This window comes from Pristiophorus japonicus, chromosome 14 (assembly GCF_044704955.1).
Source record: "Pristiophorus japonicus isolate sPriJap1 chromosome 14, sPriJap1.hap1, whole genome shotgun sequence".
NCBI classification, from domain to species: Eukaryota; Metazoa; Chordata; class Chondrichthyes; family Pristiophoridae; genus Pristiophorus; species Pristiophorus japonicus.
The window spans coordinates 83364217-83388652 of record NC_091990.1 but is presented as its reverse complement, the minus strand read 5'-3'; the positions used below and the strand labels follow the sequence as shown (position 1 = coordinate 83388652).

General features: G+C 46.7%; 1 protein-coding gene across 9 annotated transcripts in view; it reads left to right on the top strand.

Annotated features, from left to right (window-relative positions):
• Nucleotides 1-24436, top strand: part of LOC139279957 (low choriolytic enzyme-like) — a 630591-nt gene that overhangs the window by 37359 nt on the left and 568796 nt on the right. For 6 of the 9 annotated variants that reach the window (XM_070899317.1, XM_070899318.1, XM_070899312.1 and 3 more), the window contains exons 3-4: nucleotides 1777-1804; nucleotides 22144-22221. In XM_070899317.1, the coding sequence (XP_070755418.1) occupies nucleotides 1777-1804; nucleotides 22144-22221 (106 nt within the window). Of the gene's footprint in view, nucleotides 1-1592; nucleotides 1690-1776; nucleotides 1805-22143; nucleotides 22222-24436 lie in introns of all 9 variants that reach the window. The other 3 variants (XM_070899315.1, XM_070899314.1, XM_070899313.1) reach the window with 1 other exon arrangement.

Sequence of the window (24436 nt, the reverse complement as noted above, 5' to 3'; positions counted from 1 at the left end):
AAATTATTTACGTGGACACCTCCATCCTCTCTGCTGTTGTGGACAGGGCAGGTGGTATTTGCTGCTGACCCTATATGATTATCCTTTTCATTAATGTCCAGCATCTATGTCCAGCTGAGCAGAGCTTTGAGAGGAGTGCGCCCTCTGATGAGGACTCTCCACAGTTGTCCCTGCCACCACTCTCTGCTCGTGCTCACTTGTAAATTGTGAATCAGCAGGTGAAAACCCACCTAATAGTCTTATGAGGATCCACCAAAGTGCTTCTCTCTGCTTTGGTGCCTGCTAAACATGTGGCCTGTGATGGTGCACCCTCAGAAGGAATCATCTCCTCTGAGGAAACGCATACAGAAGAAACACAGGCTGCTATTTCTTTGCTTGATGGCCTTGGAGGAGGGAAGAGTTGATTATGAATTATTAATAGCCATTAAAAATATTGCTACTTAGCATATTTCACTTGGTGACTGAGTTTTGTATGAGCTGCAGCTTGGAGATAGTTAATGCTGTCATCATGCAGCTGCAAAGTTCCAATCTCTCCATCTCCGAAAATCACTGATGCTGATATCCATGGCCCCTTCCCTGCAGATATCAGCTGCGTTCTGTGGTGAGCCATCTTTGGTTCTCGCCCTTGTATTTTGTGTTCACTTCTCCTGCAAGGGGCAACAACAGACCTATGATTGTCAGTAAGGCATGTGTTCACCCGATGGATGCAGTGCATTCAGTGAGGGTGAATATAAGCCAGCTGTATCACGATTGCCACTGGCAGCATTTGAGGGCAAGTATTTCCAATCGGGTGAGCTAACTGAAGTGGGATTACATTGCATAAGCATTGGAGTGAGTGGCAGTGGTGGATGGATAAGTGTGGAAGTGCATTGAAAGTGAATGATCGTTGCTGTTGAAACCTAAGTGGCTGTGAGGAGTGATGTGATGGAATACGCTTCACAAGGCAGGGTGGGTGGGTGGGGGGGGCAGGCACCAAAAGATGTAAGTGAATCTACAACTTTTCCTGATCTGGTTAGGTCATTAAACTGCTTCCTGTACTGAATCCAGGTATAGGGCACTATACTTCTGCTTCTGACTTGCTCGGCCTCCTCTAACCATGCCTTCTTGGGGACAGCAGAAGGTTTCTTCGTGCCATTGCTTTGAATATTACCTCCTTCCTGCTCCTTACTGCTCCTAACAGTACATCAAGTGATGCGTCACTGAAACAGAGTACAGCCTTTAACACTCCCGACTCCATGTTTGAATTTCTATGTCTCTGTGCACCTCCAACACCTTCAAATTCCATCTTTGCATTGGCCTTTTAAATGGTCAAGTTGAGACTGCATCATGCGGATGTGCATCACGCTCGCTCACGCGCTTTGGAGATGCGAAACCCAGAAGTAAAATGATAATGAGTTATCCATAGTGAAATTGGACATTCAGATGTATCCAAACATCTTCCAGGTTTTTCACCCATCATCACCATGCTCCTCCCACTTATAACGCTTTGCCTTATTATTGGGTCCCAAGTAGTTATTTGTATTTCATGTAAATTACATTAGGAACTTTATTGTCTACAATATTTAACAAACTCCGTCTTTCACTATGTTCAGCTAAGGCTATAGGCTCATGTAGCACTAAGAAAAGAAGATGGACTTCACTATTGCAGTGCTGTTGACCTTATCCCTGACGTGCAACCATTTAGTTTCGGTAAGAGATGAGCAAGATAAAATATTGTTTACTTATACATATTTACTTACCCTTATAACAGAAATGTACCCTTTTCTTTTCATATAGATGGACAATATGAATTCAACCTTACAAGGTTTGTTTCTTGTATAGATTCTCACTTCTACTCATTGTCAAATTCAAAAACAAAATTAACAGAATGTATGAATTAATTGAAAAGCGAAGATAAAAGGAGACAGAGTGGTACTGTTAATTAGACATTGGACTTTGACCTCTGAGACCTACGTTCCAATCCACCTACACTACTGGAATGACAATTGTTTGCTTCCTGTAAGTGCCTCAGATTTTGTAGTCTTAATAGTACGGATGGTCCCAGGACAAATGGATCCACAATTGCCACAAAATTAGCAATCAGAGAAGCTTGGGATGGGGGTTTGTGTGGGAAATGGAAAATGCTCTTCTGAGGTTGGAGCTGAGTGATGTTGGGAAAAATTAAGTGGTTTTACTGGCTTAACTATGACCTGGGGGTATTTGCTGTGGATGCTGAGTAACTGAAATGGACAGTGTCCCAATCGCAATATTAATATCCCCTCACCTTGAATACATTCATATTTGTTTTTAAAAGTTCATCAGTGAAAATAGAAGAACTTCTCAATCAGGAGGGTCGATGAGGGTAGTGCGTTTGATGTAGTCTATATGGATTTTAGCAAGCCTTTTGATAAGGTCTTATATGGCAGACTGGTCGCAGAACTAAAAGCCCATGGGATCCAAGACAAAGTGGCAAGTTTTATCCACAATTGGCTCAGAGGCAGGAAGCAAAGGGTAATGGTTGATGGGTGTTTTTGTGACTGGAATGCGGTTTCTAGTGGGGTTCCGCAGGGCTCAGTACTAGGTCCCTTGTTTTTAGTGGTATATTTCAATGATTTAGATTTGAATGTAGGCGGTATGATTAAAAAGTTTGCAGATGACACAAAAATTGGCAGTTGGTTGATAGTGAATAAAAAAGCTGTAGACTGCAGGAAGATATCAGTTAACTGGTCAGGTGGGCAGAGCAGTGGCAAATGGAATTCAATCCTGATAAGTGTGAGGTAATGCATTTGGGGAGGGCTAACGAGGCAAGGGAATACACAATAAATGGTAGGACACTGAGAAGTGCAGAGGAACAAAGGGACCTTGGAGTGCATGTCCACAGATGCTTGAAGGTAGCAGGACAGGTAGATAAGATGATTAAGAAGGGGATACTTGCCTTTATTCGATGAGGCATAGAATACAAGAGCAGGGAGGTTATGCTTGAGCTGTATAATACACTAGTTAGGCCACAGCTAGAGTACTGCGTGCAGTTCTGGTCACCACATTATAGGAAATATGTGATTGCATTAGAGGGTATAGAGATTTACGAGGATGTTGCCTGGACTGGAGAATTTTAGCTATGAGGAAAGATTGGATAGGCTGGGGTTGTTTTCTTTGGAACTGAGGAGGCTGAGGGGAGATCTTATTGAGCTGTATAAAATTATGAGAGGCCAAGATAGGGTGGAAAGAAGGACCTATTTTTCTTAGCAGAGAGGTCAACAAACAGAGGGTATAGATTTGAAGTAATTGGTAGGAGGTTTAGAGGGGATTTGAGAGGATATTTTTTTACCCAGAGGTTGGTGGGATCTGGAACTAACTGCCTGAAAGGGTGATAATGGCAGAAATCCTCACCACATTTAAAAAGTACCTAGATATGCACTTGAAGTGCCGTAAGCTACAAGGAAAGTGGGATTAGGCTTGATTGCTCTTTGTTGGCTGGCACGGACGCGATGGGCCGAAATGGCCTCCTTCCGTGCTGTAAATTTCTATGATCCAAACTCCTAATACAAATAGGAAATTACTAACATTTGGGGACGAGGGGAAAATCTTAGGACACTTTCTCTTAACAAAATTAATACTATGGGGGAGAAACTCGGGAGTGCCCCATTTGGGGTGTTAACATTTGAAAGCTGTAAAAATTAGTGCTAGGTGCTAATGTTTTTCAGCTTTCTGTAAATTCGCTGTTAATGCTCCAGGAAGGAAGTGGAATGCTAAATCAAGTGTTCCACTTCCTTCCTGGAGTGCTGAAGTACGCCAGTAGGGCGGGAGTTGTGCAGCGCTGCACAATCCGAGACTCCTTCCCTCCCAAAGTTCGGGTCTGGAGCGCTACCGGGGCGATGCGCACTGCAGTGACATCACGATTTACGGACGCAGGAGATTGTGGCACAGCATCTTACTGCCGCCGCAAACCTCCCGGCCAAGTTAGTGGGAGTCGTTCATCTCGCTACTCCCGGTCGGTAAGTCATTAGTGCCCCGTTGTCGCCCCCTGGAGGCAATAACAGGAGGCGCTAAGTAGGCCAATTTCTAGGCCAAAGTATGTCTGGTGGTAGTTCCTTCACTAAGTTATACATGAGGACCCATTCTGGTCATAATCTTAATGCTGTTTCCCCTTCATCAGCAACAATATGCAAAAATATAAGTTTATGAAGGTAGTTAGAGGGATTAGACATTGCAAGAGTTTAATGACCCTCAGCTTGTTGCTCGAGCTACTGTTCTGCTTTGGACTGTCTGCTGACTTCTGGCAGGTACAGTATCGCAAGTGGCCTTTTTATTGCAAAAACTAATTGTTATTGCTAGACTAGAGGGACACTACATGGTGAGACTTAAAGCTGTCTACTGTGTGGTATCTCATCTCGTTTTTTGTCTATGGGAATACTTAAACTTTTGTAATTTGTTGAATTATAATCCCATTTTAGTAGTATTCAGTATTAAGCATTGCTAAATTGTAGTTTAATGTTAGCATTTCTAGTTTATAGTTTTATTAATTTAGTCTTAGTTCTCCTCTGTTAAAATCAGGAATTTTCACCATCTGGGCCCTGTGCCAGGGTGCGCAGCACGAAGGGAAGTGTTGTACAACTTTCGAGGTGCAAAAATGGAAAACTTGTGAACTCACCATCATAGGCAATCCCTTGGAATCGAGGAAGACTTGCTTCCACTCTTAAAATGAATCCTTAGGTGACTGAACAGTCCAATACGAGAACCACAGTCCCTGTCACAGGTGGGACAGGTTTGACGCACGCTAGTTCCACTGTCTGCGCTTGGATTCTGCATGCTCTTGGTGATGAGACTCGGAGGTGCTCAGCGCCCTCCCGGATGTACTTCTTCCACTTAGGGCGATCTTTGGCCAGGGACTCCCAGGTATCAGTGGGGATGTTGCACTTTATCAGGGAGGCTTTGAGGGTGTCCTTGTAATATTTCCTCTGCCCACCTTTGGCTCATTTGCCGTGAAGGAGTTCCGAATAGAGAGCTTGCTTTTGGAGTCTCGTGTCTGGCATGTGAACAATGTGGCCTGCCCAGCGGAGCTGATCAAGTGTGGTCAGTGCTTCAATGCTGGGGATATTAGCCTGGTCGAGGACGCTAACGTTGGAGCGTCTGTCCTCCCAGGGGATTTGTAGGATCTTGCGGAGACATCGTTGGTGGTATTTCTCCAACGACTGGAGGTGTCTACTGTGCATGGTCCATGTCTCTGAGCCATACAGGAGAGTAGGTATTACTACAGCCCTGTCGACCATGAGCTTCCTGCTCATTCCAATTCTTACAAGGGATGTAATTTCAGGCAGCACCCGGTGATTTTCATCATTGCTGGAATTCACTGAACGCTGGAAGGAAGGTCTGAGATGGCTGTTCCAATCCCTCTTAGGTCGTTGAACCGTGTGGCTCTTCTGTCATTGGAGACATTGGTGGGGGGCAGTGGAGAGAAGGAGGGATGCACTGTTCCCTCCATCTGCGAGAAGGAAAATGCCACAGAATTTTAGGGTCATGTGGGCAGAGGTGGCCGCGGAGGTATAGGCCAGCACCGTGGTCAAAAGAAGTCCAACACAGTGCTGGAAGAAATTCAACAACCTCAGTTGGGTGGTCAAGGTGAGTACATGTTTGTGCAACTCTTACATACCAGCGTCTGAGCTTCTGCCTTCATGGAAGAAGACACGAAAGACCTCTCGGAAATAGTAGAGTATCAAGGGTCTAGCGAGAATGAGGAACTGAAAGAAATTATTATTCGTGAAAAAATAGTACTGGAGAAATTAACGGGACTGCAAGCCGATAAATCCCCTGGACCTGATGGCCTACATCCTAGGGTTTTGAAAGAGGTGGCTATAGAGATAGTGGATGCATTGGTTGTCATCTTCCAAAATTCCATAGATTCTAGAACAATTCCTGGAGATTGGAAGGTGGCTAATGTAATCCTGCTATTTAAAAAAGGAGGGAGAGAAAAAACGGGAAACTACAGACCAGTAGCCTGACATCAGTAGCAGGGAAAATGCTAGAATCTAATATTAAGGTAACAGGGCACTGAGAAAATAATAATAGGATTGGGCAGAATCAACATGGATTTATGAAAGGGAAATCATGTTTGACAAATTTGTTAAGAGTTTTTTGAGGTTGTAACTAACAGAATAGATAAGCGGGGACCCGTGAGTGCAGTGTATTTGGATTTTCAAAAGGCTTTTGATAAAGGTGCCACTCAAGAGGTTATTGAACAAAATTAGGGCTCATGGGATTGGGGGTAATACACTAGCATGGATTGAGGATTTGGTTAACAGACAGAAAACAGAAAGTAGGAATAAACGGGTCATTTTCGGGTTGGCAGGCTGCAACTAGTGGAGTGCCAAAAGGATCGGTGCTCGGACCCCAGCTATTCACAAGCTCTATCAATGATTTGGATGAGGGGACCAAAAGTAATATATCCAAGTTTGCTGATGATACAAAGCTAGGTGGGAATGTAAGCTGTGAGGAGGATGCAAAGAGATTTCAAGGGGATATAGACAGGCTATGTGAGTGGGCAAGAACATGGCAAATGGAATATAATGTGGAAAAATGTCAAGTTATCCACCTTGGTAGGAAAAATAGATAAAAGCATATGTTCTTATGTCTGTGCGCACTCTGCAAACCAGCACTTCACCCAACAGGCAACCACCAACCATCTGTACCTACTTACAGTCACATCCTCATTTCACACCTTGCCTCCATTCACAGCTGTTTAACCACCGCAGGCATATCTTCCACATACATAACTGGACTCTTACTCACACAGGTTTATTTCTTTTGCAGGCCAAAATGGCACACAACTGAAGGGGGCAGCATCAGACTGGAGGTGGGGGAGCAGCTGAACTGCACCAGGTGACTGACATGGAGGAGCAAGTGCTGCGGCTCATGGGCCCACAGGTAGTGGGCACCGTGGCCGGTGGAGACGTCAAGCCCCCTGGGGAAAACAATTGTATTTTTATCACCTCTTCTCATCTCACTTCCTACCGTTAAACCAGAAGGCCTTATCACATTCCAGCTCCTCATACTGTCTGCCTTCCTTGCTCTATTCCGGCCCCACCTGCTCTCACCTTAACGTGACTGTTCTGCCATTTATGTTTTCAGATAACCATACAGCAGATGAGCAGCATGTGCCTGAGGCCCCACCAACTGAGTCACGAGGGAGAAGAAGAGGGGGATAAGAATGAGGATGGGGAGGAGGAGAAGCCAAGCACTTCGCCACTGCTTCTCTCACCCGCAGGCACCAGTTTAGATACTGGCACTACATAATTTCTGGAGGATAAGTTAATAAAGGTTTGTGCACTGGGTGATGCACTGAGGCCTAGTGGGCTGCAGCACGGTCAAGGGGAAAGGGAACCTTGGTAGCCCTCTCCCCGTAGGGTGAGTTCACACACGAGTTCTGCTGCACAGGACTCAGATGAGGACCTCAATGGGAGATGTTCATGCACAGGGTGATGGCCATGCACTCCGACATGATAAGTGCAATGGCAAGGGTGTCCGAGAGCCTGTTGGCAGTGGTAAGGAGCGTGGAGGAATCTGCCTCCTGCATTGTACACTGCTCTGCGCACACCATGGAGCCTATCATTGCCAGTGTGTAGACGATGGTGGCCTTCCAGAGAGATAGTGCGGATCCAGACCTTATGATGCATGTCATGGATGATGTGGCAGCTTCCATTGCGGCATAGGCGGAAGCAACGCAACGTCTTGGTGGTGTAATGGAATCATTGGTTGCTCGCATGGAAACTCAGACTGCTCTCATGCAGGCTTAGCTTGATGCCACACAAAGTCTTGGTGCTGTCATGCAGTCTCAGCTTCATGCCACACAAACTCTTGACTGCTGCCATCACCGACAGTTGACCGGCGACCTCACAGCGTCGCAACAGCACAGCAATCTGTCCTGTAGCAGATTGGTGGGGCTGCTGAGGTGTAGCCCCGGGGGAGTGGCAGTGGGTCAGCAGAGCAGGAACCTCTCAGGATGACAGCATTCTGATCCCATCACTGCCACTCCACCATTGCACTTGTCGCTGCCTGTCACCCAGCCAGCCCAGACTGCTGCCGAGGGAGAAGAAGAGGGGGATAAGAATGAGGATGGGGAGGAGGAGGGGCCAAGCACTTCGCCATTGCTTCTCTCACCCGCAGGCACCAGTTCAGGCACTACACGGTTCCTGGAGGATAGGTTAATAAAGGGTTGTGCACTGGGTGATGCAGTCCACAGCCGGGCCTTCCAGGCTCAGTGCTGGTCAAGGGCGTCTTGCAAGACCATCTGTAGTCTCTAGCCCTGACACACAGCAGCCTTCCACCAGCCATACTGTGGACACAGGGGACACATTGCAGAGGAGTATTAGAATGGGTCAACGAAAGAGGGGTTATAAGGAAATGAACAAGAGTGATGAATTAATACACATTTATACATTTTATTGTTGTTTGATAAATGCTGATTGGAATGCTTAATGTTTTCTGTTGTCTCTCATTTCACTCTTGTGGCTTTGATATGGAAGAGCAAATTGATGTGGTGATGGGGACGTCCAGAGAAACTGGGATGGAAATCAGTGGAAGCGAGCTCTGATGAGACAGTCGCGGACCTCCCTTGCAGGATCGTGATGGAGTCGCTGCCTCCTCCATCGTGAGTGTGGCTGCTCCTCGTCCTCCTGCTGTTGCTCCTCCTGGTCCTCCTCCTCCTCCTGCTGAGGTGGTGGGGCTATACCTGGTGGCAATGGCTATACCCTCATGATGGCCAGGTTCTGCAGCATGCAGCAGATGATAACGAATAGGGATACACGCTCAGCCGAGTACTGCAGGATGCCTCCCAAGCGGTCAAGGCAGCAAAACCATTGCTTCAGCACTCCGATGGTCTGCTCATTGCTGTTCTTAGTGGCGGCATGGCTGTCATTGGACAAGTGCTGGGCAGGAGTGGTGGGGTTGTGGAGGGGAGTCATGAACCAGGTGGATAGTGGATAGACCTTGTCTCCGAGCACCCAGCCACGAGCTTCATTTGGGGGACTGGAACAGAGCTGGCACACCGGTATGGCGCAGGATGAAGGCATCGTGGCTGCTGCCAGGCTAGCAGGTATTGACGGTAAGTATTCTGCGTGTGTGGTCGCACACCAACTGGATATTCAGTGATTGGTAGCCTTTGCGGTTATGGAAGATCTTAGGATTTTGATGCGGTGCCCTCAAAGCAATTTGGGTGCAGTCAGTGGCACCCTGCACCATGGGAAAGCCTGTTATCCTGGCATAGCCACCTGCACGCTTGTGCTGCTTATCTCTGCTCATGGGGAAGGAGATGTAGTCCCTCCTCCATCAGTACAGAGCATCTGTGACCTCACAGATGGAGCAATGGGCAGCAAACTGGGAGATGTTGCAGAGCTCATGGCTGAGCTCTGTGACCACGTCCTTGCTGAAACGCAGCTTTTGCACACACGGCTCTTCAGTGAAATTGATATGGAAGAACTGCTGCTGAAATACCCAGGGAGTGTGAGGCCTCCTGTTAGCCCAGTGGCGCCGCCTTCCTCTGGCAACATGTTGCTGTGGTTCTCCCTGTCCTGCTGCCTCTGGTTCTCCCTGTCCTGCTGCCTGTCTTATTCTGGGGCCTCAGCTATTTATAATCTATATTAATGACCTAGATGAAGGGACCGAGTGTAATGTATCCAAGTTTGCTGATGATACAAAGCTAGGTGGTACAGTAAGCTGTGAGGAGAACACAAAGCGTCTGCAAAGGGATATCGATAGACTGAGTGAATGGGCAGTAAGGTGGCAGATGGAGTATAATGTAGGGAAATCTAAGGTTATTCAATTTGGTAGGAAGAATAGAAAAAACAGAATATTTTTTAAATGGTGAGAAACTTTTAAATGTTGGTGTTCAGAAGGATTTGGGTGTCCTTGTGCAAGAAATACAGAACGCTAGCATGCTGGTACAGCAAGCAATAAGGAAGGCAAATGGCATGTTGTCCTTTATTACAAGGGGTTTGAGTATAAGATTAAGAAAGTTTTGCTCCAATTGTACAGGGCCTTGGTGAGACCACACTTGGAAAAACTGCATAGTTTTGGTCTCCTTATCTAAGGAAGAAGCAGTGCAATGGAGGTTCATTCCAGGAGATTGATTCCTGGAATGAAAGAGTTGTCTTATGATGAGTGATTGTGTAGAATGGGCCTATATTCTCCAGAGTTTAGCAGAATGAGAGGTAATCTCATTGAAACATGCAAGAGGATCTGAAGGGGATTGACAGTGTAGATGCTGAGAGGTTGTTTCCCCTGGCTAGAGTATCTAGAACTAGGGAGCACAGTCTCAGGATAAGGAGTCAGCCTTTTAAGACCGAGATGAGGAGGAATTTCTTCACTCAGTGCATTGTGAACCTTTGGAATTCTCTGTCCCAGAGGGCAGTGGATGCTGAGTCTCTGAATATATTCAAGGTTGAGATAAGTAGATTTTTAGAGTCTAGGGGAGTCGAGGGATATGGAAATCTGGCGGGAAAGTGGAGTTGAGGTCGATGATCGTGATCTTATTGAATGGTGGAGTAGGCTTGAGGGGCTGTATGACCTACTCGTGCTCCTATTTCTTATGTTTTTATGTTCTTTGTTCACCCTTTGTCTCTCCTTGTGCCTTGTTCCATGGGCCTCTCCCTGTGGCGCTCCCTCTCTTTGGCTTTGCCTTTCTCTCTCCTCTCTATGCCTTTCTGTAATTGGCGTTGCTTTGTCTACATCTAAGCATTCTCTGACGGTGATGTCGAGCAGGTCAAGTGCCAGCACAACACCCATGAAGCGACATAAATGTTTAAAGTTCAAAGTGCTGTGAGATATATAGGGGAAAAGGCAGAAGACTCCTTGAGGTAAAAATCGCTGCTATCTGTCCACCTACCACTCTGCCTATCTGTTGAAAAGCAGAAAAAGGTAATGGCCGACAGAAAATAGTTTTCAAGATGGCACCTTTAAATAGCGCTACTCCATCTGGTTCCCGACTGCAACTTGATAGTTGAGGCTGTTGTCATCACGAGGCACTAAGATAGTTTGCACGGGCACTTTTACTTCCGGGGTAGCAAGGGGGCGATGCGCAAGGCGATGACATCATCATCGCCGCAGCAGCCCAGCAGGGCGCTCCCGGCAGGAGTGTGGTGCTGCACCTCCGCAAAACCCCCAGCCAATTACACAGGGGGGTGCCGCGTGGTTTTCGCCCGTTAGTGCCCAATTTGTGTTTACTGATTCATTAGTTGCATGGAAAAGTTGATGGAGCCGAAATTCAGCCTCTCAATAAGGCCTCTCGCCATCTGAAAGCGGCATCCACGGGCGCCGGTGGCCTGGCTGACACTCGCTAAATTCACCTTGGGGCTTTTTGTTGTGGTGTGACAATCTGCCCCGCTCCTGATATGTCTTAAAGACGTCATCAGAGTGCGCACCGCAATGGAGCCACCCCAGGAGGGAAATTCACCTGCAAAAGTCTCCCGACAGCTTTTTGTTTCGGTGCACTCCTTATTGGGCCTTGTTGGTTGGGGGCGCGGCTGCCCTTAAAGTGGAGGTGGCGCTGCTGGCAATGCCATTTTATTTTTTTTGTCGGCTGACTGCTAGGTCAGCCTCTTGGGTGCCAGGTCACTGGCCCAGCCAAAACCCTCCCTGGTGGGCCAGTAAACCTAACTGAAAAAGTTGCAGAGCTCGCAGCGACTCTCCCCTTTAATTGAAGGGGTGAGATGTGTTGACGTGCCAGTGCGATGACATTATTGACGTGGCGCTGATGACTGACAGCGGCGGAGACTCCGTTCCGCCCCCAGTTCTGGTCCGCTGGTGACGCCCGCATCGCTCCTCCTCCACTTCCGCACCCATGATGAGGCCATTTCCGCCCCGCTTGAAAAAAAAGTTTGAGGAGCTGAATTTCTCCGAATAGGCCGCCGCACCATTGTGGCGGCCAGAAAACTTGTAAACGGTAGGTTCGCGCCATTTCGGGTGGAGGTGAATTTCGGCCCCAGTGAATTCACTATGTCCAGCAAACAAAACATTGATCACTTGAAGAATGTCACATTGATCACTATGTCGAGGAAACAACTAGGGGGGAGGCCATCTTAGACTGGGTGTTGTGTAATGAGAGAGGATTAATTAACAATCTCATTGTGCGAGGCCCCTTGGGGAAGAGTGACCATAATATGGTGGAATTCTGCATTAGGATGGAGAATGAAACAGTTAATTCAGAGACCATGGTCCAGAACTTAAAGAAGGGTAACTTTGAAGGTATGCGGCGTGAATTGGCTAAGATAGATTGGCGAATGATGCTTAAGAGGTTGACTGTGGATGGGCAATGGCAGACATTTAGAGACCGCATGGATGAATTACAACAATTATACATTCTTGTCTAGCGTAAAAATAAAAAAGGGAAGGTGGCTCAACCGTGGCTATCAAGGGAAATCAGGGATAGTATTAAAGCCAAGGAAGTGGCATACAAATTGGCCAGAAATAGCAGCGAACCTGGGGACTGGGAGATATTTAGAACTCAGCAGAGGAGGGTTTGACAAAGGGTTTGATTAGGGCAGGGAAAATGGAGTATGAGAAGAAGCTTGCAGGGAACATTAAGGCGGATTGCAAAAGTTTCTATAGGTATGTAAAGAGAAAAAGGTTAGTAAAGACAAACGTAGGTCCCCTGCAGTCAGAATCAGGGGAAGTCATAACGGGGAACAAAGAAATGGCAGACCAATTGAACAAGTACTTTGGTTCAGTATTCACTAAGGAGGACACAAACAACCTTCCGGATATAAAAGGGGTCAGAGGGTCTAGTAAGGAGGAGGAACTGAGGGAAATCTTTATTAGTCGGGAAATTGTGTTGGGGAAATTGATGAGATTGAAGGCCGATAAATCCCAGGGCCTGATGGACTGCATCCCAGAGTACTTAAGGAGATGGCTTTGGAAATAGCGGATGCATTGACAGTCATTTTCCAACATTCCATTGACTCTGGATCAGTTCCTATCGAGTGGAGGGTAGCCAATGTAACCCCACTTTTTAAAAAAGGAGGGAGAGAGAAAGCAGAGAATTATAGACCGGTCAGCCTGACCTCAGTAGTGGGTAAAATGATGGAATCAATTATTAAGGATGTCATAGCAGCGCATTTGGAAAATGGTGACATGATAGGTCCAAGTCAGCATGGATTTGTGAAAGGGAGATCATGCTTGACAAATCTTCTGGAATTTTTTGAGGATGTTTCCAGTAAAGTGGACAAAGGAGAATCAGTTGATGTGGTATATTTGGACTTTCAGAAGGCTTTCGACAAGGTCCCACACAGGAGATTAATGTGCAAAGTTAAAGCACATGGGATTGGGGGTAGTGTGCTGACGTGGATTGAGAACTGGTTGTCAGACAGGAAGCAAAGAGTAGGAGTAACTGGGTACTTTTCAGAATGGCAGGCAGTGACTAGTGGGGTACCGCAAGGTTCTGTGCTGGGGCCCCAGCTGTTTACATTGTACATTAATGATTTAGACGAGGGGATTAAATGTATCTCCAAATTTGCGGATGACACTAAGTTGGGTGGCAGTGTGAGCTGCGAGGAGGATGCTATGAGGCTGCAGAGTGACTTGGATAGGTTAGGTGAGTGGGCAAATGCGTGGCAGATGAAGTATAATGTGGATAAATGTGAGGTTATCCACTTTGGTGGTAAAAACAGAGAGACAGACTATTATCTGAATGGTAACAGATTAGGAAGGGGGAAGGTGCAGCGAGATCTGGGTGTCATGGTACATCAGTCATTGAAGGTTGGCATGCAGGTACAGCAGGCGGTTAAGAAAGCAAATGGCATGTTGGCCTTCATAGCGAGGGGATTTGAGTACAGGGGCAGGGAGGTGTTGCTACAGTTGTATAGGGCCTTGGTGAGGCCACACCTGGAGTATTGTGTTCAGTTTTGGTCTCCTAACTTGAGGAAGGACATTCTTGCTATTGAGGGAGTGCAGCGAAGATTCACCAGACTGATTCCCGGGATGGCGGGACTGACCTATCAAGAAAGACTGGATCAACTGGGCTTGTATTCACTGGAGTTCAGAAGAGTGAGAGGGGACCTCATAGAAACGTTTAAAATTCTGATGGGTTTGGACAGGTTGGATGCAGGAAGAATGTTCCCAATGTTGGGGAAGTCCAGAACCAGGGGTCACAGTCTAAGGATAAGGGGTAAGCCATTTAGGACCGAGATGAGGAGAAACTTCTTCACCCAGAGAGTGGTGAACCTGTGGAATTCTCTACCACAGAAAGTAGTTGAGGCCAATTCACTAAATATATTCAAAAGGGAGTTAGATGAAGTCCTTACTACTCGGGGGATCAAGGGGTATGGCGAGAAAGCAGGAAGGGGGTACTGAAGTTTCATGTTCAGCCATGAACTCATTGAATGGCGGTGCAGGCTAGAAGGGCTGAATGGCCTGCTCCTGCACCTATTTTCTATGTTTCTATGTTTCTAATGCACCAATGCACTGACTGGCTACTGTTGACTGGTCCTCTTGAAACCCCAGCCCTGCTCCCTCCAAAAAAGAAATTCAAGATCCAAGGCCACCTTCACTGTGACTGGCAATGTCATGTCAGCCCTGCACCATGGCTCTAATTCCGCCTGCAGCAGGTCACATAACTCCTGCATGTTGTCACGGTGAACCTGAGTGTCTGTACACACTGCTGGTCTGTAAGATCCAGGTGACTGCTGCAGAGGCACTAAATGTAGCCAGCAGGATATGATCAGATAGTTATACTGTTCTTCCTCAGGTTCTGAAAGTTGCTGGCAAGCTAGTCTTTACTGTCCATCTTAGTTGCCCTGAGAAGGTGGTGATGGACCATCTCCTTGAGTGGCTGCAGTCCATGGTTAAGTAGTTTGATACAACTGAGTGGCTTGCTCAGCCAGTTAAGAGTCAATCTTGTGGGTGTGAGACTGGCGTCACAGGTAGGCCAGATTGGGTTTTAATGACAATCCAACAGTGTTATGGTTACTGTTATATATGTAAGCTTGTATATGCCTTGTAGAGCCACCAGAGGGCTCATCCCCTAGAGTCCCAAGGGATCCCACAATCCCTTGGGAGCACAGGTACTTAAGGAGGCCTCACAGGCTGGAGAGGCACTCTGGAGACCTGCAATAAAAGACTATGGTCACACTTTACTTTGAGCTCACAGTATCTGCTCAGACTCTTTATTCATACACCACAACTGGCGACGAGATACAGATGACGAACTCAACGATGAAGAGAACAGTGGGCATCCTGGAGAAATTTTCAGAGAGAGATGATTAGGAAACCTTCGTGGGGCGACTCGACTAATACTTCGTGGCCAACAAGCTGGAAGGAGAAGCGAACGCTGCCAAACGAAGGGCACCAACGTATGGCCTCATGAAAAATCTGCTTGCTCCAGCGAAAACCACAGAGAAATCGTACGATGATTTGTGCACACTGATCCTGGAGCATCTGAACCCGAAGGAAAGTGTTCTGATGGTGAGGTACCGGTTCTACACCTACAAAAAGTCTGAAGGCCAGGAAGTGGCGAGTTATGTCACCGAGCTAAGACGCCTTGCAGGACCTTGCGAATTTGAAGGACATTTGGAGCACATGCTCACAGACTTTTTCGTACTTGACATTGGTCATGAAGTGATACTTCGCAAACTTTTGACTATAGAGACCACAACCTTGAGTAAAGCCATAGCGAAAGCCCAGGCATTCATTGCCACCAGTGACAATACTAAGCAAATCTCTCAGCACACAAGTGCTACTACAAGTACTGTGAACAAAGTGATGTTGTTTTCAAATTGCAACATACAGGGCAATCCCCACTTGCCTGCAGCTGCATATCCGCAGATGTCTCAGGGTCCACCATCAAGGGTGATGAATGCAAGGCCACTAACATTTTGTTGGCACCGGGGGGGGGGGTGATCATCGTTTCCATTCATGGTGCTTCAAAGGATATGTTTGCAAGGGCTGCGGAACAAAGGGACACCTCCAACATATGTGCAGGTGAGCTGCAAACCCTGTTAATCATGCAAACCACCATGTTGCAGAAGTGAACAGATCCAAGGCGGATCACGATGAACCAGAGCCTCAGACCGAGGAGGCAGAGGTATTTGGGGTGCACACATTTACCACAAAGTGTCCCCCGATAATGCTGAAGGTTGAATTAAATGGACACCCGGTGTCAATGGAGCTGGACACAGGCGCGGGCCAGTTCATTATGAGCAAAAAGACTTGAAAAATTGTAGTGCAGAAAGGCCTCAAGGCCAGTCTTGACTCCCATTCACACGAAACTGAGAACTTACATAAAGGAACTGATTCCCATAATCGGCAGTGCTACTGTAAAGGTCTCCTACGATGCTACCACTCTGGGTGGTACCAGGCGATGGTCCCATGCTACTCGGCAGCAGCTAGCTGGGAAAGATACGCTGGAATTGGGATGAAATCCGAGCACTCTCGCCTGCTGATGACACTTCGTGTGCCCAGGTCTTAAACAAGTTCCCCTCGCTGTTCTAACCAGGCATCGGGAAGTTCCAAGGAGCAAAAGTGCAGATCCACCTGATTCCGGGGGCACGACCCATCCATCACAAGGCGAGAGCAGTACCGTACATGACGAGAGAAAGGGTGGAGATTGAGCTGGACAGACTGCAACGAGAGGGCATCATTTCGCCGATCGAATTCAACGAATGGGCCAGTCCGATTGTCCCAGTCCTCAAGGGAGACGGCACCGTCAGAATCTGTAGTGATTACAAAGTAACCATCAATCATTTCTCCCTGCAGGATCAATACCCACTACCAAAGGCTGATGACCTTTTTGCTATGCTGGCAGGAGGAAAGACGTTCACGAAGCTGGACTTGACCTCGGCCTACATGACGCAGGAGGTGGAGGAATCATCGAAGGGCCTCACCTGCATCAACACGCACAAAGGTCTCTTAATTTATAACAGATGCCTGTTTGGAATTCGATCAGCCACGGCGATATTCCAGAGAAACATGGAAAGCTTACTGAAGTCGTTCCCACGCATGGTGGTCTTCCAGGACGACATCTTGGTTACAGGTCGGGACACAGTCGAGCATTTGCAGAACCTGGAGGAGGTTCTTAGTCGACTTAACCGCTTGGGGCTCAGGTTGAAATACTCAAAGTGTATTTTCCTGCTGCCTGAAGTGGAGTTCCTGGGGAGAAGAATGACGGCGGTTGGCATCAGGCCTATCGATTCGAATACGGAGGCAATTGAGAACACATAGGCCACAGAACGTGACGGAGCTGTGGTCGTTTCTCGGACTCCTGATCTACTTTGGTAACTTCTTACCGGGTCTCAGCACACTGTTAGAACCACTGCATGCCTTACTGCATAAAGGAGACGAATGGGTATGGGGCCAAAGCCAAGAAAATGCCTTTGTAAAAGCTAGAAAATTGTTGTGCTCAAACAAATTGCTTGTGTTGTATGATCCATGTAAGCGTTTGGTATAGAATGTGATGCGTCGTCGTATGACGTCGGGTGTGTATTGCAACAAGCTAATGAATCTGGGAAATTGCAACCAGTTGCTTATGCATCCAGTAGTCTGAGAGAGGTTACAGCATGATTGAAAAAAAAGCATTAGCGTGTGTCTATGGGGTAAAGAAAATGCATCAATATCTGTTTGGGCTAAAATTTGAATTGGAAACGGACCATAAGCCACTAATATCCCTGTTTTCCGAGAGTAAGGGGATAAATACGAATGCATCAGCCCGCATCCAGAGATGGGCACTCCCATTGTCTGCATACAACTACGCCATCCGCCAGAGGCCACGCACAGAAAATTGTATCGATGCTTTTAGTAGGCTGACATTGCCCACCACGGGGGTGGAAATGGCGCAGCCTGCAGATTTAGTCATGGTTATTGAAGCACTTGAGAGTGAGCAATCACCCGTCGCAGCCCGACAGATTAGAACCTGGATGAGCCAGGACCCCTTATTATCCCTAGTAAAAAATTGTGTGCTTCACGGGAGCTGGTCCAGTGTCCCAGTGGAAATGCAGGAAGAGATAAAGCCGTACCAGCGGCGCAAAGATGAAATGTTTATACAATCGGGTAGTTGTCCCAAAGAAGGGTAGACACGTTTTCATCAGTGACCTCCACAGTACTCACCCAGGCATCGTAATTATGAAATCGATAGCCAGATCCCACGTGTGGTTGCCCGGTATCGATGCGGACTTAGAGTCCTGCATGCATAGATGTAACACATGCTTGCAGTTAAGCAATGCACCCAGGGAGGCGCCACTAGGTTTATGGTCTTGGCCTTCCAAACCTTGGTCCAGGGTCCATGTCGACTATGCAGGCCCATTTTTGGGTAAAATGTTCCTTGTGGTTGTAGATACGTACTCTAAATGGATTGTATGTGAGATAATGTCGACAAGCACGTCCGCTGGCAGCACTGAAAGCCTGCGAGCCATGTTTGCCACACACGGACTACCTGATGTCTTGTGAGCGACAACGGGCCATGTTTTACCAGTGCCGAGTTCAAAGAGTTCATGACCCGTAACGGGCTCAAACATGTTACATCTGCCCCGTTCAAACCAGCATCCAACGGTCAGGCAGAGAGTGCAGTGCAAACTATCAAGCAGGGCTTGAAGAGGGTAACTGAAGGCTCACTGCAGACTCGCCTATGCCTAGTTTTGCTTAGCTACCGCACGAGACCCCACTCGCTCACTGGGATTCCACCTGCTGAACTGCTCATGAAAAGGGCACTTAAAACAAGGCTCTCGTTAGTTCACCCTGATCTACATGAACACTTAGAGAGCAGGTGGCTTCAACAAAGTACATATCATGGTAGCGCAAATGTGTCACTCGAAATTGAAATCAATGATCCTGTATTTGTATTGAATTATGGACATGGTCCCAAGTGGCTTCCTGGCACTATTGTGGCCAAAGAGGGGAGCAGGGTGTTTCGGATCAAACTTTCAAATGGACTCATTCACCGGAAACACTTGGACCAAATCAAACTCAGATTTACGGACTATCCTGAGCAACCCACTTTGGACCCTCCCTTCTTTGACCCCCTGACATACACACCAGTGGCAACCGACACCGTGGTTGGCCACAAAGCAGAACCCATCACCCGCAGCAGCCAAGCAGGACTCACCACACCAGGCAACCCAGCAAGGCGCTGCACAGCAGCCCAGCGAGGGCCCAACAAACGATTCACCAAAACCAGCATTTGCACCGAGATGATCAACCAGGGAAAGAAGGGCCCCAGATCGACTCATCTTGTAAATAATTACACTGTTGACTTTGGGGAGGCGGGTTATATATGTAAACTTGTATATACCTGTACAGCCACTAGAGGGCTCATCCCCTGGAGTCCCAAGGGATCCCACAATCCCTTGGGAGCACAGTTACTTAAGGAGGCCTCACAGGCTGCAGAGGCACTCTAGAGACCTGCAATAAAAGACTAAGGTCACACTTTACTTTGAGCTCACAGTATCTGGTCAGACTCTTTATTCATACTCCACAATTACTAGTTTTAAATTCCGGATTTTATTAACTGAATTGAGGTACTGCCATGGTGAGATTTGAATTCATGTTCTCCGGGTTATTACTCCAGACCTCTGGATTACTAGGCCAGTAACATAACCACTACCGCACTGCATTAGTCATCCAGAAAGCCTTCATTTAAGTCTTCGTTGTCTTATATGCAAAATATAAGGGGATTCTTAATGAAATATCTATTCTGCAGTCAGAGATAGGAGTATTGCAGCATGCGCCAGCAGTTATACCAACAATTAAAATGTTCCTATTGCTGTCGAGAAGTCAGTAATACTCTCAGAAAGTAGTAAAGGCAAAATCTCACTCTGGAACCAGGTGCTGCAGTTTTTTTCAAAAACGCACCCTCTCTCAGTTTTCTGAGTTGGTTAAATCTGGTCACGGACATGTTTTACATCATTCTGGCTGTGTGCCCATTTTTCCTTTCAGTTGTGCCCAAATCTTAAGAATATAAACAGGAGTAGGACTAGCCCCCTTGAGCTTGCTCCGCCATTCAATAAGGTCATGGCCGGTCTTTGACCTCAACTCCACTTTCCAGCCCGATTCCCATATCCTTTGATTCCCTTAGAGTCCAAAAATCTATCAACCTCTGCCTTGAATGTACTCAGCGACTGAGCATCCACTGCCCTCTGGTGTGGAGAATTTGTAAACCTCCAAGTGAAGAAATTCCTCCTTAGGGCCAACCCCCTATCCTGAGACTATGGGGGAGAAATTGCGCAGCACCATGTTTGTGCGATAACTTTTCTATAGTGCAAAAGTATCAGCAGATGCTACGTGAGGTACGCCGACATGAACTTTCGGTTTGGTGCTCCAGGAGAGCTAAAGTCGACAAGGTAGTGGTGCAGTGCTGCCCAATGTTGAGGGCAATGCTGCTTGGAATGGAGGCTCCTCCTCCTTGAATGGGAAGGGCAGTTGCTGCAGGCTCTGCATTTCAACGATGTCCCTCATCGCTGATGGCAGCCACGACCCCTGATGATCAGCCCCAAGCACTCAAACAGAGTGCAGGCTGATCAATCGCGGCACATCAAGATGTTCAAAACACAACCTAAGGGGTAAAAACATTTTATTGATGGACACAAACAGCCTTACCTCTAAATACCACTCCCCAAGTGTCCAGCCTCCCTAACAATGCCTCCTGCAGCTGCCGGTGTTGATGTCCGGCGATGCTGCAAGGGCATAACTGAAGTTCGGGTCCAGGGTGCTACTGGGGTGATGCGCAGCACAATGACGTCACGATCTCCGAGAGATTGTGGCGCTAGGGGTTACCGCCACCGTAAACCTCGACGGGAATTTTGCTGGTGTCGGTACTTTTGTCGCGCCCAGTCGCAAAGCCGGTAGCACCCTGTTATTGCCCCCCGGAGGCGCTAAGGCAAGTCACAAAGGAGACAATTTCTAGCCCCATGTCCCCTAATTCTAGACTCTCCTGCCAGGGGAAACAGCTTTTCAGCATCTACCCCGTCAAGACCTCTCAGAATGTTATGTGTTTCAATAAGATTGCCTCTCATTCTTCCAAACTCCAGAGAGTATAGGCCCATTCTACTCAATCTCTCCTCCTAGGACAACCCTCTCATCCCATGGATCAACCTTGTGAACCACCATTGCACCCGCTCTAAGGCAAGTGTATCCTTCCTTAGGTATGGAGACCAAAACTGTACACAGTACGCAAGGTGTGTTCTCACAAAAGCCCTGTATAATTTCAGCAAGACTTCCTTACTCTTGTATTCCAACCCCATTGTCATAAAGGCCAACATACTATTTGCATTCCTAATTGCTTGCTGTACCTGCATGTTAACTTTCCCTGTTTTGTGTACAAGGGCACCCACAGCCCTCTGAACACCAACATTTAATAGTTCTAATAATATCTTGTCACTTGTTTTTCTATTATTCCGAGCAAAGTGAAAAACCTCACACTTCCCCACATTATACTCTACCTGCCACCTTCTTGCACTCATTTAACCTGTCAATATCCCATTGCAGCCTATTTGTGTCCTCTCAGCAAACTTGGATACATTACATGGGTGCAAATTAGAATATCAGTGCCTGTTTCCTCTTCAAAGATACTTCTATTGACATTGGTGTAACATTGTATCCATTGTCAATTATAGAAAGTTCTCAGTGTTAGTTAAAAATGACTGAGCAGTAAAGACCACGGCCAAGAGTTTCCATCACATTTGCGCCCAGATACACACGTACATCGGTGATTGGTTGAGCTGGAAGGGTGGGGTTGGAGATCGGGGTTGGGGAAGCTAAAGACTTCATTGAGGCACTCCTGCTCTTCCTGGCCCACAAGAAGTGCTAACAGAGTCACTTACCTTGGGGAGTTGATAGTTGCTGTCTTGATCATCTGCTGGGAGTCCTAAAGCTTAGGCCACCCCTCACTTGCTATGAAATTTAAGTTGCGGTGCCAATGATGTCATCAGATCTTCACTTGGCTGTGTGTGCTTAACTTTAGCTCTCTCCTTTAAGGAGCTCTTTAAAACCTACTTTGACTATGTTTTTGATTCCCTGTCCTAATATCAGTATATGTGGCCCGCTGTCGAAATTTGTTTGATAACACTCTTAAACACCTTGGGACATTTTACTACATAAAAGGCACTATATAAATGCAAGTTGTGTGTAAACAGTGTAAAATTTGAGATTAATTAATAAAATTAAATGACATTTTAACCTTCGATTCATTTACAGGTGGCTTGAAAAGGGAAAACAAAGACACGAGTGAATCAGATGTGTTTAGTATCATTTTGGAAGCCAACAAAGAACTGTGTAAGAAAAGTTTTGGATTAATGTTTTTAGCAATTTATGAAGTATTTAGATAAAGTATTTGCTATTTGAACGATCCAATGGATTGAAAGTCATTGTGGTATAAGTTTGTTTTTGTAGCACTCAACTTTAGGAATGATGTCAAGGCCATGGAAAGGGTTACAAAAGTGATTCAGTGACATAATAATGATGAGAAGAAACTAAAGGAACTGGGGTTGTTTTCATTAGAGGAGAGAAGGTTGAGTGGAGATCTGAAGAAGTATTAAAAATGAAGGGTTTTAATAAGGTAATTACCACTTTCACTAGTTGGTAAATGAGCAACTAGAAGGCATATATTTAAGATCATCACCAAAAGAATCAAGATTAGGAGATTTTTTTTATAATATAGAGGAATTTTGGTACATGGAATGCCCTACAGTGGCAGAAGCAGAATCTAATAGTTTTAAAAAGGAAGTGGACAGATAGTGAAAAACATAATTTAGTGGGGGTTTGGGGAGAGGCAGAAGAATGGCACTAAATAAACAGCTCTTTCAGAGAGCTAGCACAGGACAATAGAGCAAAATGGCTTCTTTCTATGGCCTGAGTTTCCGTTCGATTGCTTTTTTCGGGGCAATTCCCCTGATATCGGCGTACCGGCGCAAAGTATTGTGGAATTTTCATTGTAACTCGAGTTTTCACGATCTTTTGTACTAGTTTTGAAAATGTCACTCTAGAAGCTGGCCCCATCCATAAAACGGTCCACCTCCCCAGGATGAATTAATCACCTTTGGGAGTTTAGGCTAATTTTGCTCATTTGAAGGCCTTTGAGGAGGCTCCAAAAGTTAAGCTGGATCTTTCAGGTGCAAGGACACTAATATGTACACTTTGAAAGATTTTGAATGGATTTTAAAAAATGTACTAAGGAATTGTCGACTATACCCCAACCTGACTCTAAAATAGTTTTGTCTACTTTTTTAAAGTATACAAAACTATTATATACTTTAAAACTGAGCAACGCTCATACCTCGACCTGTCGGAGGAGCAGTGTGTCAGAAGGCTACGTTTCTGAAAGGAGGTTGTGACAAAGATATGCCATCTCCTACTGGCAGACCTGTAGCCTCACATCGGCACCAGGACTGCGCTGCTCGTCGTAGTGAAGGTCAGTGTGGCGCTGGCCTTCTTTGCCTCTGGCTCCTTCCAGGCTGCATCAGGGGACAGGTGCAGCATCTCTCAATTTGCTGCACATTGCTGCATCCTCGAAGTGACACAGGCTCTGTAGACATGCAAAATAGAGTTCATAACGTTCCCAATGACCAAGGATAAACAGAATGAGCGGTCATGTGGGGTTGCCAGGATTGCGGGCTTCCCAAGGGTGCAAGGAGCCATTGATTGCACACACCTAGCCTTGTGAGCACCATTTGAGAATGCCGAGATATTCCGAAACCAGAAGAGACACCACTCCCTGAATGTGCAGCTGGTGTACAATCACATGCAGCGCATCCTCGCAATGAATGTTCGCTATCCTGGAAGCGCACTTGATGCATTCAACCTGCTTGAGAGCACTGTGCCACGAATGTTAGCTACCACGGGAAAGGCACAGCTGGCTACTCGGGGACAAAGAATACGGCCTAGCCATATGGCTAATAACCCCTCCTTTGCAACCCCATCACACAAGTGAAGCATCGCTGCAATGAGAGTCAGGCGGCCACCTGCAATATCATCGAGCAGACAGTAGGGGTGCTGAAGCAGCGTTTCCAATGCCTGCACTGCTCTGGAGGCAGCCTTCAGTACTCCACTCAACAAGTGTTGCTATTTGTTGTGGTGCGCTGCATGCTGCACAACTGGCCATAATGAAGACCCAGGCATTGTCAGTGGGGATTGCAGCCCCTCCTCAGGAGGAGGAGGAAGAGGAACAGGAGCCTGCCGAGGCCCTGAATGGCCAGCAAGATGAGGAGAAGGAGCAGCAGCCATGGTTGATGCAACATGCCAATGTTGCTGGTGCAAGGGCCACGCATCACGGCTCATAATGCATCGGTTCTCTTGAATGGAGGAAGCTGAGGGATGCAGCGAACAATGATCTCGCTATGTGCTATGATAATGGCACATCTCGGTGAGAATTCCACATTCATACACGAGATGGCAATGCAAACGTTCAAATGAACATTTTATTAACCATCAAAAGTTTGGCCTCAAATAGCACAACAAAACCCCTCACCAGCAACTAATAAATGTAACAAAG